The sequence below is a fragment of the Anser anser genome, assembly GCF_964211835.1.
Source record: "Anser anser genome assembly, chromosome: 9".
NCBI lineage: Eukaryota > Metazoa > Chordata > Aves > Anseriformes > Anatidae > Anser > Anser anser.
The window spans coordinates 13944562-13960304 of record NC_139729.1 but is presented as its reverse complement, the minus strand read 5'-3'; the positions used below and the strand labels follow the sequence as shown (position 1 = coordinate 13960304).

Below are 15743 nucleotides of genomic sequence, written 5' to 3'. Positions count from 1 at the left end.
CCCATATAAATAACAGACACAAGCACAAGGAAGTCTCTTGTGTTAAGATTTAATAATAATAATAATAACATTTCAAAAACAATGAGTGCATTGTACACAAGATCTGGTATTCAGTGTTTTTTATTGACCATTTGCTCTGCGAGTGTCAGCGTACTGAAGACCTGGGGAGTGGTAAGTGGATAAAAAACCCAATTGGGACATTTCTCCAAGGAGGGCAGGGGAGAGAGGGCAGCAGGAGGTTCAGAATCGAACAAACGTGGCATCAATCTGCCGGACAGACGGGAGGGCCAACATGATTTTGCGCCGGTACTGGGGATCCTTCTGCAAAGGGTTTCGCTCCAAATAAACAGTTTCCAAGTTCTTCGCCCCTTTCAGCTCATCCAGGTCACTCCAGCTCTCCACAAGGTTATCATTCATCTGCAGAGCACAGAAGCGCACACTCACACAAACAAATACTTCCATCGAAGCCTGGTTAGCAGGAACCTAGCCAAACCATGGCTGCTCAAGAGGAGTACCACCCAGTGACAGTACAACCTTCAAGTACAGGTAAGAAGTCCCCGTCTACACATCCCTTCTCCCCCTGCGCCCTCCGCATTCTCTCTCACACTCCAAGCCTTGCTAACCAGCACCAGCTTCCTTACACAGTCTGTAGAGTGGAGCAGGTGACCTGCGACATAAGACAACACATCTAGTCTGACTGGTTTTGACGGGAAAGCCACAGCAAAACACCGGGACCAACTCTTTATGTATTATTCCAGTCCATACTTTGTTCATTTAAGGGTTGGAAACCTTCATGTCAAGGTTTTCGTTGATTGTGGTATCTATTTTTACTTCCATGACTTCTTGGGTGGGAAGAGAAGGCCCTGAACTGATGCGAAGTGACATTTTCCTCTTCCCTTTACCTCCTCGTTTTCTTACAAACACTGCTTCTGTGCTCCAAAGAAAGCACCAAGCTCTCTGATTCAGCTTCTCCTCCTGTAAGTACAGGAGCTGCCTCACTGTTTGCACTGGATAGGAATTCCCACGCAAGGGGATGAATGCTTCAACTGTCTGGCAAGGAAGCAAAGTGTGCATGGTGGCCACATGCTGCCCAGCCTAGAGACTACAGCCATGCTTTGGTTTTGGACACATCGGCAGTTACTACAAAAACACCACCTTTAAAAAAAAAAAAATCAAATGGCCTCCCTCAACAACTGTTCTTCCTCACATCGGGCATTCACAGTCAACTGGAAACTTTGTGCTCCCTGTTTGCTGTGTGGTAAGCAGCTCTATTTTCTACAGCTGCCTCTCTCCATTTATTGCAGTGACAGAAAACTGCTTCATCATTGGGACTGCCAGTGTTCCTGACAAAGATGGTTTTATAGTCAAGACCTTGGACTAAAGAAGCTCTTCCTTCTGCAGATTTGTACACAGCTACCAAAAGATGTCAGAGTACCAATATTTCAGGTGGGGAGTCTCTAAATGTATGCTCACCAGCCTCATGAATGGCAAAGGGCTTCACTGCTCAGGATACCAAAGATAACAAAAGCAACCCTAACAGTTACCTGCCTCCTAGGAATGGAAGTAAACCAGAGACTGTTTAATTTGCTTCATATTTATAACAACATGAACATATCAAGTCTGCTCTAAACCGATACTGTGTTCCAGTGCAGCCGTGAGCCAGTATCAGCTTCTCTCATTACACAGTCATGCTGACTTAAAGAAAGATGAGATCTGCAAAAATAGGACACACTAGGGCTGTTTCATAACCACCACAACCATGAAGGCAGGGCCTATTTCCTAGGTAGGGATAGGCTTGCTACCACTAATCAGAGCCCTGCAAAAATCACATTAGGCTTAACTCTTTCCTTAGGGGGAATCATTACGCTCTATCTGCACAGACTGTCAAAATCTTAAAGACAGTCACCAGAAAGAGTTCACAACAGCTGCCCAAGACAGACACCACCCTCCTGCTGCTCCCCATCAGAGGGGTCTCTCTCACCGTGCACAGATGTTTCAGGGAACAGTTCCACCTGCACTTACCCAAAACTCCTGCAGCTCCGTTAGGTGACTGATATTTTCAATCTTCTTGATTCTATTAGATGCAATGTCCAGCATTGTGAGTTTGTTCTAGACAAACAAAAAAAAGACATTACACTGGATTTCCTTTCATCTTTTCTGTCTTACTTTGTCAGGCCAGAGTTGAAAGTCGTTAGAAGCAATGATGCGTTACTGCCAGCTGTTTAAAGGCAGCACGACAAGTACTCTCACTGTCTACATATAGCAAGAAAGACTGTTTTTAATTAAGCCGAGTTACTGACCTTCCAGAAGCCATGAGGCAAAAATGAAAGCAACTACTGGCTGAATGACAATTGCCAGCCACGGGCACCTAAAAAGTAAGCTTTCCTCATAGTATGTTAAGAGAAATCCATTAAAAATTGGATCAGAAGTGTCCTCCTGAGCAGTAGAGCTGAATAAACGTTTTGCAGCAGGAAGCTCAATAGTTTAGAGAAAGTTTTTTTCTGCCTTGTATGCAATCAACCAAGTTGCAGATTTCTCTTCTCTCCTACAGTGCCACCTGCTGTTGGGTGAGAATGAAAATGCTACACACACCCGTGAAATCAGTCCTATCCAGAAATCTAGAAATGTATACGGGCAATGGCAAGCCACATGCCATGGCTTGCCCCTTTCACTTCCAGCTCCACTCCTATCGGAAAGGACCCAGTTATCTACAGATGGCTGTCTGAAAGGCTGCAGAGACAGCCAGCAGTGGCTATCAAGTCTTTCCACTGCTCAAGATCCACCAGGCTGCTCCATTAACCACGTGCCCTGAACTTCCCAACACCCACCTGCCAGTCACAAAAAAAAAAATCTGCTCCAGAACATCTGGAGGAGCTTCATAAATGTAAAATAGTTTTAGATAACCAATACTTGGATCTTCCTGGTCTTTTCAAGACACTGAGGACCCCACGTGTAACTGGGGAAGCTGAGGAACAAAAGCTCCCTAAAGGGCAACAGTTCAGACGTGCTTTTGGCCTGCTCACATTGTTCTCCAGTCCCTCGATGACTTCGATGCCATTGTTGCTGAGGTACAACTCACGCAAATTCACCAAGCTCTGCAGCCCCTCAATCTTGGTCAGACGGTTACTCTGAAAGTGTAACAGCAGTTAAAGTTCACTCTAAAAACACAAAATATACGCGAGTCATTGGAGGAAAAGTATTTCTCTGAAGCATGGATGGGAAGGGAAAATAGCCTGTTTGGCTTCCCATTGATCCTGTGCACTCAGTTTGTTGGATCTCTCTGCCACTGTGCTCAAGGAAGTTCCAGAAGAGCCAGAGTTTCCAAGCTTAGTAGAGTCAGATCCTGACTCTCCCATCAGAAGTTGTAGCCTGAAAATTTTCTACTTGGTCTATTTAGAAACAAGTCTATGCATTGATAGCATTCATTTTGTAGGTCTTTTTAATGGAATGGTCCTAAAGGAAGTTGCATGACTTTAGTCACGATACACACTGCTATATATAGCTCTGTAAATCCTATAAAATAAGATGCCTACAGGTACTGCAACACACAGCAAGTAACACTTAGAAATAATTGTAAGGGATACCAGAATCTACTCGCTTTGTCATGTATTTATTCCACCCTCTAGAAAAGGCTGGGACATTCCCCTAGCTCATTAAGGACACATTTCATTCAGCACAAGCTTATTCACATTTCCCCCCTCTTCAGGCAGAAGGCAGTGACACTGAGCCACTGCCACTACGTGCACTTCCCTGGCATAACTCATTTGATGTTACTCTGCAGTACCTCAGGAAGGGAGTAGGGGGATAACATTCGTTTCCTGTCCTCTCTCAGGAAAATCAAGCATTTGTTTTATCATTTTAGCAGTGTCAATCTCATTTAGTACCAAAGGACAAGAAAAGACAGCACAAAATATCTCACTCTATTCCAATAAAGCAGTTTGACCCAGACACCAGAGACCCACTGACTCCACAGAGCTTACTGTAAGTTACAAGGTTGGTCCCGTAACAAGGTTGTTCAACACGTAACGATACGGAGCAGAATCAGTACCTGTATGCTGAGCACAGTCAGGTTCGTCAGTGCATCCAAGTTCTGGAGCTTGCTGATCTTATTCTTTCCAAGGAACAGGCTGTCGAGGTTAGTCAAGGCGTCAATGTTTTCAATTGCCTGCAAAATGACCAAAGGAGACAGCGTTGCTGGGATGCAAAACTGCAGCCTGTAGGTGCGGCTGGCATTTTCTAGCCTCAACCTGTGCAGCTGCACTCCGCTGCAAGACAAGCCTGCCGGTTCCAAACACAAACTGTGCACAAGGTAGGGCCTCCCTCAAAGAGCAGGGTGAGCGCAGTGACAGCGAGCCTCGGCCTGTGACCGCTGGCTCGCAGCATTACTGTTTGCGGACTTTCAGCAGGGGTCACGTCACTGTCACATCACTTTGTCCTCTGTTGCCACCACCGTCCAGGCCAGGGAAGAGAACGAACAGGCACAAGGAGCACTGAAGGGGACATTCCCTGGGCATGAGGCGCTTCCAGGGCACAGGTACTCATTTGTGAAGCAAGAGTAGCTGTCACCGGTGAATGGAAAGACTCTGGGAATGGAAAATGTAATTCCCAAATTTAGTCCTGACCATCAACGATTAAAGCAGTCGGAGCCAAGCTGCTCCACGTCTCAGTTTCTCTGTCATAAGCAAGGTTAACTGTCTGATGGGTGTATCTAGGTAAGCATGACACAAGGTTTTAATACATTTAACTACAGACTATATATTCATGCTACCGGCAGAACATACACATACCAATTTAAGCGATATATACCTGTTAAATACACACACTACTGACAGAACATACACACTGCACAAATTTAAGTCCCGAGCTCAGCTGTCAGTGGGAGAAAAGACCTCTGTGAGGCATCAAAACGAACCATTCTTTATTTACAAAGGAAGGGGCACCAGAAAGCATGAAGAGAAGAGAAAAAAAGACATGGCAAGAAAAGGGGAGAAGGATAGATCTAGAAAAGGCTCCTGTAAAAAGAAAGAAAATGCTTTTTTTTTCCCCCCAGGGGACAGCCAGAAAAAAAAAAATCAAAGAAAAAAGGTGCTGTTAAAAAGATGGGAATTTTAAAAACAGATTTCAGCTCACAGAAAAGCAGCAACATGGATATAGATATACACACAGCTGTGCATCTGTGGTTAAATAGCTCGTGACACCTCAGCTTTTCCCCATCCTTCTTGCCTGGCGATTTCAGAGACTAACAGTGCTGGTGTGACAGGACACCAAGTCCTAGCACCACGTAGTTTTCTGCGTGCACACGCTTCTGGGCAAGGGAAGGCAGAGGAAGAGGGACAAGTGCACACAACGCATTACAGGTAAGCTCTGGAAAGGAAAGAATCTTTTCAACCTCTATCCCAGAATTGCCAACAGATTCAATGTAAGTTGTTTTATCAGCTCATATTTGGACTCACCCTCCTTCTAGCCTGTGGACTTACCCCTGCTTTGGCCTTGCAAGAAAATAATAGATTTGTTTCTCATTGGTAGCTCCCCCAGCCCTGAGGAGGAAATACTTGTGATTCTGAGGGTATTGAGAAGAAATAATCAGAAAAAAAAGCTATTTAAAGCTATAAAAAAGCCACGCTTAAGTGAGAGTATGAAACAGATGGGCATGAGGAAAAAAACTTGGGAACAAATAAAGTGCTTGCCTCGTAGTTGCCTCAGTCCAACTTTGGAAAGAAAAGCATGAAAGTGCATTAGCTCAGGCATAAAATTATGTTTCCTCACCATTCACATAAAAAGGACAGAGCTATGAGTGCTTAATAAGTCATGACAGACTCCAGGGTAAGTGTGCACCAAGAGGTTAGAGTTTTGCAGCAAAACAACTCAGACAGCATTACTGCAGGAGCTTTCATGTGCAGGGTATGAACTTATCAAGCACCCCAGAACCAAGAACGCTGCCTGAACAGACAGCCCATAGGCTTTTGTCCTACAGAGTTAAGGATATGCCCACCTATACAGCATGGAGCCAGGCTATCCTGCTGGCAGAAAACTATCAGAAGAGTTCTAGGCGTCCTCAAATGACAAGATGTTATTTTTCATGCCTACCCTAGACATTACCGGGTTTCTCACTCCAGTAAAGCAGCCAGAAGCACAGAGCAGTGCTGTTTGAAGAAGCCAGAACAGAATTAACAGATAAACGGTAAAAATAATTTAGCTGTGTTACCCACACAGTAGTATAACTTTTTTTTTTAAACATGCACAGTCTCAGTGCTGCAAAAATACATGTAAAATAAGTGCAACCTTGTTCTTTAAAATATAATTTTAGGCTTGATAACACTGGTGGCAATATACCACCTAAGTGTCCATACAGAAATCTAGCTGGATTTTTTTTCCCCACGCGATAATGATGTTCAGATATGGAATGTAATATTTTTAACCCAGCTTTTGAAATGAAAGAATAAGTGTGCTTAGCCTATTACATTTCTGAATACACAAACTGCATCCCTCTAGGTCACGTTCCCCAGCCTATGCAATCTGTAAGGTTCCTAGTTGCTTATTTGGCTGATGTTCTCCCACTTGGGATTTATTCCCAGAAGTAATTTAGTTTCCAAACTAATAACTTCTTAGATAGAGAAGTCAGTCCAGTTTAGCTTTATGGGAAAAATGAAATTTTTCCAGTTCATAAAAGCAGCAACCATTTCTGCCTTAAAAGGCTGTTTATAATAGCTTTTGTTTCCTTCTTTCCTAGAAGGAGAAGCGTGCTTCCACAATGGTTGCAATATAGAGGACAAACAGGTATTTTCTTCATCTGCTCCTTCAGCATAACAAACAGTTTTTCAGTGACTGTAACTGGGGAGTGTCAACTTATACAATTTTCAGATTGGAAAAATGCTCACTTGTAACCATTATTTTCTAAAACATACATCATCGAAGAAGTTTCTAAAGAATTTGTTTACTTTGCACATTGCAGCTCTTTTGTGTTGGCTGTTTCACCAATTCTCTTATGAACTGGGCAAGATGCGGAAAAGCGTGCCTTATGGAGAGCAAAGACTACTCAGAACTGCTTCCCTTCAAGTGGCACAGACTTTAAATCAGCAGAGCTGGAGAGGTCACTAACTGAACCGTAAGATAAAGCACTCAGCAGTGGAGCATCAGTTTTTTGAGGCACTTCAGAGTAAAGTCAAGAAAGATCTTTTTCCTGAGGGAGACTAACAGAATTATCAATTATACATACGAATCTGAAACTACAACTACATCTGAACTCAACAGTGCCAGCCTCCAGGAAGGTAAGAGAAAGCAGTAACTGCTAGTTTTGATAGGCTTGGCTCTCTATCAAGAGGAAACTGTCATCTGCAAGAGGCCGCACACAGGGGATGCATTAAAGAGAGATTCATCAATAGTAGTTTAGTAGCCAGGCACTACATGCATACATAATTAAAGAATTCAGCAGGCGCAGCAAACAAGCAATTACACATTAAATGGCTATAACAATAAAAACAGCAAAATTGCAAGTAAAAGTCAGTGCACTGCACTTTTGGAAAGGGCTAATCCCAAGCCAAAGAGCTCAAAACTCTTCAGCTAACATCCCGTACAGCAAGCCTACCCGAATTCGATTGGATCCCAACTCTAACATCTGTAACAGCTGCAAGTGGCTCAAATTCTCAATTTTGGCGATTTTGTTGTTGACAAGGAAGAGTTTTTTAAGTTGGGTAAGCCGATCTAGTCCTTCAATGTGTCGCAGAACATTAAACGAGATGTCCAGGATCCTGAGGTAAAACAAAACAAAGGCCTCTTCAGTCCAGGAGGCACAAACGATTCCAGAAGGGACATTTGTAAATCGGTGGTGAACCTCGCTACCTACAGAAGCGCTTTGCTAGGCCCTGAGTCACACGCGGCATTTCTTTTATCAGAAATAAATATAACTTTCAAAATACTTCCACAGCATAACAGGGGAAAAAAATAGACATGTAACACGCAAAGGATAGACCTTATTTTGCCCAGTTGTGGAGCTGCCACTCTGGGAGGCAGCCAACCTTCAGTACTGCACAGTCTGTAGGAAATGCACGTCCCCAAAAGCTCAGCCTCTCTGCGGACAAGGACCGGGCCTCCCCTAAGCATGAAGCAGCTGCAACTGCAGGAAGTAGGTCACTCCTCCTCAACCCCAGTGGAAACAGTTTCACGATCTGTCTCCAGAGCGATCAAGGACCAGTGCCAGAAGCTAGGAGGAGCACTACTCCTTCCTCATGTCCCCCGCAAAGTGTCAAGTCTCTTGCCATTTTCCGCAGGAAGGTCAGCCTGCTACACGGAGCTTGCATCGTCAATACCAAGGGATGCCCGAGTGCGTCTGTACCCGGAGAGAAGCTGCAACCACCTAGCACTCTTACTGTCTCACACAGCATACATTTCGTGCCCAGCTGACTGTCCCTGTTGAGCTCCAGGATAATGAAATTATTTTACCACACAGGTTAAATACCAAGGGAGACCAGACCTTGTCCTTCACAGAGCACCCAAACGAATCGTGAGAAGGGCCTGGGTGGTAAAGGCTGGAATAAGCACGGCACATGTAACTCACTGCGTGGCAAAACACCCTCAGGCTAATCCTGGTGATTCCCTGTGACTCACTCAAGTTCCGTTAGAGCCTCCAAGTTCTCAATCTTCCGAATCTGATTGTCGTAGAGATCCAGCTCCCGCAAGGTCTGCAATTGCTCCAGGTTCTCAATGCGCTTAACCAAGTTCTGACGCAGACACAGAGTCTAACAGTTGAAGAAAAGTTTAAAAACAATCAGGAAGATAGATACAAATGACAGCATGTAATGCCTCTTGGCACACAGACAGTTAGTTTTTAGGGTTATCCATAAAGTTTTGTGGATTATTTGTTTCTGTTTTGTTTTTTAATAGAATTTTCCTCGTTTTCTTCCAACGCTACGGAAGGAAAGCTTTTCACCATGAAGGTGGTCGGACACCAGAACAGGGCCCCAGAGAGACTGTGTAACTGTAATGTAATCTTGGAAACATTCAAGAGCTCAACTGGACAAGGCCTTGAGCAACATGCTCAAACTGGACCTGCTTTGAGCAGGGAGTTATGAGAGACTTCCAGAGGTCCTTTCCAGTCTAGAATATTCTTTGTTAAGCCTGTGCAAGTACAAAATCCATCTCTTAGAATTAACCATGACTTGTTCTCTCTCATTCACTTCCAAAACCAACTTTCAAAACCCCAGCATTTTTTATTACTACTTGACAAATGGGTAAACCTTCTTTGGTCAAGCATAAGGTGAACTCGTTAGGATCTCAGCCAAAGAGAGACCCGTATGTTTGTTCTCTAATAGATCAGACGTGCAAAATGTCCAGCTCCAAGAGACATTCTCTGTTACTTAGGACCATTACCTTCACTTTCTTGAGCACCTCAAATCCTTCAATTTTTCCAATTCGGAAATGATTCAGGTCCACATCCTGAAAGAGAAACGGAGGTCAGAGGGATTCAGCAAGTGTTTCAGAACACTCTTCAAGACTAACCTGGTACTTTGTTGTAAGGAAAATTGTTGACTTACAAAATTCATAGCTCGTAAAAACTTCCCTTTAAAGAGCTTGTGACAATTTGTTTTGGAATATGATATTTCCACCAAAGGTGAAGTATGGGGCCTAAGCTCACCAGCTGCAAAGGCAGCATCTATGAAAGTGCAACAGCCCTTTCCTGAGTCTCTGCTTTGTTTCACCAATAGGGGACTTCTTTTTTTCCTCCAGTAAATTTGGAACTTACTGAGAAAGACAAATTCTGTTGTCTGGCTTGAATAAAGTACTGCACAAAATTCTCCTACCCACTTTGCTAGGGTGTAACTGGAACACACCCCGCTATTTCCAGTTCCAGGCCTCAGGTGAGTAAGAACCGCTAGTAGTTCAAACAATCTGGTGGTTCTGCAAACGTAACTCGGCGCTGGCAAACAGCTAAAGCACTTCACATCTATGCTGCTCAGCCCCAGATGCTCTAGTTTTACAGGTCAAACAAAGAGACCTTCATCACCCAGGCTCAGAAATTCTCCAGTGCACAGGCTCAGGAGGCTGCCTATGCCCAGGCACAAGGCCAGTTGTGTCGCTGTGTCTCTTACAAATCACGGGTCTGACTGCATCACCCACTTCATTAAAGATTCTCACAAAAGCTCGTACCCCATCGGTGATGCTCCCAGCATAGCCCCACTTTCAGTGTCTCCATGTTTATTCCAAAATTCAGAATGACCCACAAAAGGTTTTGGATTTTGATCAAGAATAATACACCTCTACTTCTGGTCTAAAGGCTCTGAATCAATTCTGGGGAAGACGGCATAGCCAGCACCTTCAGAAGAACCGGACCTCATAACCAGGTGTCGATACTTGCCTTTGCTATCCTTTTCTTCCTTCTGTGTAAAGCCCATAAGGACAAAAATCTGCCTTTACCTCAGCTTCTGGATCCAGGCTAATTGTCTCCATGTCCACTGGTGTCTCTGCTTCTCCTGCAGCAGAAGCAGATACATTATAAAGTTCTGCTACATGATTGCAAAAGGCAAGATGACAACAGCTAACATCCAGAGAGACAAACACCCTCTGAAGAGGGAACACGTGCACACTTCAGATACTCTGCTGCATTAAAAATACGTTTCACCTGTCTGGCTTCTCAACATGACAGCTAGTCATGAAAACAAAGTTTTATTTTTGAATAGAATGTCAGGCCTAAGTACAAAGGACAGAAAGAACAGCGCCTTACCCAGCCTGCTTACGTGGCTGCTGAATAACGCTGGCTTCAGGTTGATCTTGGCAGGATTCTTTTTCTTTACAGTTAGGGCCATCATCTCTCTGAAGATACACCCTCTGAAGTGTCTGTGCTCCTCAGACATCCTAACATCAGTGCCAAGAGGGAATCTAAGCACACCTAAACTATCTAGCGATAGTGCCAAGAATGACCAAGCATCTCAGCAATCCCACCCTTCAGCTTTCCTTGCATAACTACTGCCAGTTTATGGCAATGTTGTGCCCTCTTCTGCATGGATCTCCCTTCTTTTGTTTGAATGAACTCACTAATACGCTAGCAAACACTGTTTATCACGCTGCATACATTTTCTTGGGAAATGCTTTTGTAGCTCTGGAAGACAGCCCAACATTTGCTGTGCTTCTATCACAGCACAAGAGGGAGCGAAGTTTAGTGGATAAATTCACGATGAATAATTCATGCCCGATTCTCATTTGTTGAGGATGGTGTGCTGGTTGCATCAATCTCCAGAGAAAGTCTAATTAGACTTTGCAGAACAGACATACAACGTGCAACCCCTTTCCATTTCACGTGCGCAGCTTCTGTCTGTGCTACCAAAAAACTAGAAGGATATTTAATTAGCCAAGTCCCAAAGGCTCTGGATTAACTCCTCATTACAGGATGCGAGCTCATTCCATAACCCAGAAGTAACGAATGCATTCATAGCCCAGCATGGTCACAATGCCCATGCAAATGCCAAATATCCTCAGTACTTAACGAGTTTTTCCTACAGATGCTTGGAATTATCTGCGATATTGTAAGGATTAACAGTACAAACAGTGCAGATTTTAATACTGCCAGACTCCACGGTTTTAATAGCTGCACACTCTGCCTTACCTTCCTGCATTTGGCCATGGCTCTTGCCTGAGCATTCAAACAGGAAGGAGTCCTAACGGAACTCACAGAAATGAAGACTGAAAAACAATCCTCTGTCCCTCTTCTTCTAATGTTGCATATAGCATAAATTAGCAGGGAGCATGAACTCTATTTCAGGGATGTGAAATGAGCTGGCAGGCTTGGTGACGCTGAGTGGTGGTATAGAAATGCCACCAAAACTGACACACATACATACGCCTGTCAGTACTTTGGCAGCGGGCAGCACCTTCATTCTCTTATTTTTCTTCCAGATGGGGAGCAATGCACTTCAGCAGAGGAGCGGGACACGCTCCCCAGCTGCAGCTCTTTGACCTATTTCTAGGGTGCAAAATCTGCCAGTACAAAGTGCTCCAGGACAAACGAGCAGCCTAGCTGAACTCACAGCCAGCAGGAACACAGCCCAAGTTTGGAACAATAGTTACTTGAGATAGCACATTTTTTAAAAAAACCAATCAATTCCCCTCGTATTGAGTTGTACAACCAGTAAGTCACAGCGAAGGAACTTCTTTTGGGACTTTTTGCCATATGACTTTGAGTGACCAGCCCTGGTAGCGCCAGCACAGGCAAAAAGCACACAAGCCTGACGGCACCAAACCAAATCACACCGGAGAAATGCAACAACTTCACAGCAATAAAAACAACTTAAAAGTAATAGGCATAAACATTTCCGTAATAAGGTTGGCTCCCAGAAAGTTTATGTACTGTATACAAATACTCCCTGTATGTCTGAGCAGCAAGATGTGTGTGCTGATCACACGGACAAATCAGTGTCGTGATGAGAATACGAACTGCAATTGCACTTGCACACAGTAAGTATGCAAACAGCCCACAATTTTTAATGCAGCAGGTTTCTCAAGGGGGGAAAAAATATTGCTCTGGCACTGAAGTTACTTAAGCAAGTTTTCGTGAAACCCATGCCTGCAAGCTAGACAGCTCTGCAAACGTAGGGAAGACGACAACATTCAGGAAAGCCGAGTTCCGCAGTACAGAGCAGCAGTTACTGAGTTACGTAAATCCACAGCATCGCAACCGTTTAAAGCAGCTGAAAGCCTAACTGCACTTTTTAAGTGCATATGCATGAAAAATATTATAAATAGCTGTTAGAAGCTTTCTCACAAAGGCGCTATTCCTCAGAGAATTAGCTAAACAATGAAATTGAAGTTTCAGCTGTTCGAGCTCTATTTTTGATCCTCAGCGAACAACGTGGAAGACTGTTCGTTTTGTTTTTTAGCTGAGCAACTCAAAAGCTGGCTGAAGAAACTAACTCGAGCGTTCCAGCATTATTCCTCTGCTTGGTTTCTGCCCTAAAATAAGTTTTCTGAATCCTAACAGCTTGGAAGGAGACAGAATACTGATCCAGTTGTTACAGTAAAGAGTATCCAATGCAATTCAGACAAATCTGAAGTTGTTTTTCCTGCCTCCACTTGGGATAAAAGTACGTCATCTGAAGTCGTTTCTCTAATATTACAATTCCCAAGGGAGCAACATAGAAAACACAACCTCACATGCACAAATAAATTAAGCCAGCTAAATAAATATTCAAAATGTGACGTGCGCAAAGGAAAACCACGCCAGGCTGATCTGAGTGGTTCTTTTGACCACCTAGTGCTTGGAATTTACCATCTGTGAGATGTGCTCTTGTCCTTTTCAAGATATCATCACACCATTGTTCAACTTCCAGTTTGTTGGGCGATTTATTTATTTTTTAATGGTTAACACTGAATTGTTAACAACCAAGAGGGAATTCATTTAGTTAAGAAGTGAGATTTCAAACTCCCACAAGAATTTGGGAGTTTGGAAGACGCTCTCACCAAGTCTAAGGAACAAGGGTAAATTAGGAGGGATTTGTAGTACATAAACAGTCAAAAATTTGCTGCAAAAAAAATTCTGTATTATTTCCCTTCCATTTTTAGACCAACAACTACACAAGCACGTCTATCAAAAAAGAAGCTATTACATCTCAAATTGTTAGCTAGCATTATTAAAAGGCCAGAAAATATTGCCACATGGAGTCTTCAGAAATTGATTTGCTCTGACGAATTCTATGCAAGCTACTCTAAAACATGCATTACCATCAAACACACACAGGCTTAGAAAAGCCTGTCAAAATTTCTACCCAATGCGCTGTTACAAACCGGGAAAACAGCAGTGAAAGTTTGAAGTCAAGAGAATTCAAAAAGGTGCAATTTTGATGCCTTAGCACTTTCAATTTAAAAAAAAAATCAAGAGCTTTCTTCAACCTATCTAGAAATAGTCTTCTCTACCTTCCAAAGGAATCTGGCAATTTTTAAAGTTAAAAACTACACGCATTAAAGCAGAATTACGAAGAGCTGTTTTTGCTTGTTTCTAATGAACACTTCCAGCATCTCTCTACAGAAAGCAGTAACTTTCGCACACAAAAAAATATGAAAAAAGCTGCTTTGCATGTCGATGGTACGGATTTCAAAGAGAAGCACGGTTCCATACGCGGCCAAAGAAGGAAAAAATGAAGGTCTAATATCAGTGGATCCATAAAAGAAGGCAGCTTTACTCTAGCAACGATTACACTATGATCACCCTTTTTTAAAAGTCTTCTCTTGCAGAGATGCACGTTATTAGCTAACACTGACAGAATCCCTGTGCAGCTAGGAGAAACACGGAGGACTGACATACGTGTGTGACCGCACGCCCCGTAAAATGACGCTTCCTAAAGCGATCGCTGAGGTCGGCAAGGTACCTGCGGAGTTCTCGCCATTCTGCTCGTCTCTCAGGCTCTGCTGGCTGAGGTCTGTTACTAAGCACGCTGCTTGCTTCTTCCCTTCTTCATCTCCCGACTCCTCTGATTCGATCCGCTTATCAACTGCACGAGACAGACAGCAGCAGAATTAGCCTACTTCTGGCAGTGGGGCGGGGGGAAGAAGCAGCAAGCAGATATAACAACCAGGACTCACATATACCACTAGGCAGTTAGTAGAAATCCTAAATTAACTAATTGAAAGGTTTAGTCTTAAATAAAAGGCCTCTTACCCCTTGTTTCTACTTTGATTTTGGATGCACTTTTTCCTCCCATCACATCTTCCTAAAACCAACAATCTGGGAAGAAGACTGGAGGAAAAAGGAAATTTCTTAGATCAATGAAGTGCAATTCCAAAGATTACGGAGATGGAACTAGAGTCATTACATTTAAAGACCTTTTAGAAAAAATAAATGAACAAACCAGTACCGTGTACCGCAGTGCCAGGGGCACGAAGCGAAAGGAAAAAGAGGAGAATTTTCCTTTGCCAAAAGGAAAAAAAGGGAGAGCCCACGAGTGTCCCTGCCGCTACTGGAGCCGTGTCCCCGGCACAGCCGCCCTGCCCTGGGGGCCCGATGCCGAGCAGGCGGGCACGCTTCTCCTCCCCGCCTTTATTTATTTATTCTTTTACGCCCCGGCCGCCTCCGCAGCCCCCTCCTGCCACCTCTCCCCGCCGGGGCGGCCCCAGGCTGCACCCCCGGGGGCTGCCCGAGCCCCTCCGCGGGCTGTCCGGCGGGGAGCGGCGCCCTGGCGCCGTGTCGCGACATGTCGCGCCGAGCCTTGCCCGGCCCCCCCGCGGGCTCTCACCCTCCATCATCTCCTGCGGCCCCTCTCCGCTCGCCGCCGCCATCTTGCTTCTCCTCCCCCCGCCCCCTGCCGGAAACCGCCTCGCCGCGGGCCGCAGCCAATCAGAGGCCGGGCCTCGCGCCGCGCCGCAGCCAATCGCCGCTGCGGGCCCTGCGCCCCGGGGGGCGGGGGGCTGGCCCGGGGAGCTCGGCACTGGTGCGCATGCGCCCCCACCCTCCCGCTGCCTGCTGGGAGTTGTAGTTCCGGAAGGGGTTAGGACCGGCCCCCTCCTCCCCACGGGCCCGGCGCTCTGCCCGGTCGTTCCTCCCGCAGCCTGTTCCGAGGGCGGCCGCCAGCCCGGCCGGGCCAATCGTGACCCCTCCCGCCCACCGTCGGCGCGGGCCTGAGCATCCCCTAGCAACGGGCGGCAGGCGGGCGGTGCCGGCGCGGCGTTCGAACGGCCCGCCACGTGCGCCGCGGCGTCCGATTGGCCGCCGGCCGCGTCGCTCCGCCAGCGCCTTCGCCTATTGGGCGGCGGGGCCGCCGCGT

At 45.2% G+C, this 15743-nt stretch overlaps 1 protein-coding gene across 2 annotated transcripts; it reads right to left on the bottom strand.

Annotated features, from left to right (window-relative positions):
• Positions 1-33: 33 nt before the first annotated feature.
• On the bottom strand, positions 34-15345 carry PPP1R7 (protein phosphatase 1 regulatory subunit 7). Of its 2 annotated transcripts, XM_083849038.1 has the most exons (11): positions 15216-15295; positions 14642-14719; positions 14352-14474; positions 10411-10466; positions 9367-9432; positions 8605-8735; positions 7586-7748; positions 4049-4165; positions 3024-3128; positions 2023-2109; positions 34-417 (listed from the first exon to the last, which is right to left on the bottom strand). In XM_083849038.1, exons 2-11 carry the CDS (start codon positions 14682-14684, stop codon positions 241-243), a joined length of 1068 nt encoding a protein of 355 aa, XP_083705164.1. In that variant the 5' UTR covers positions 14685-14719; positions 15216-15295; the 3' UTR covers positions 34-240. The 2 variants fall into 2 exon arrangements, with proteins under 2 accessions (XP_083705164.1, XP_083705165.1); XM_083849039.1 differs by lacking the exon at positions 14642-14719 and having other exon boundaries at positions 15216-15345.
• Positions 15346-15743: the final 398 nt, after the last annotated feature.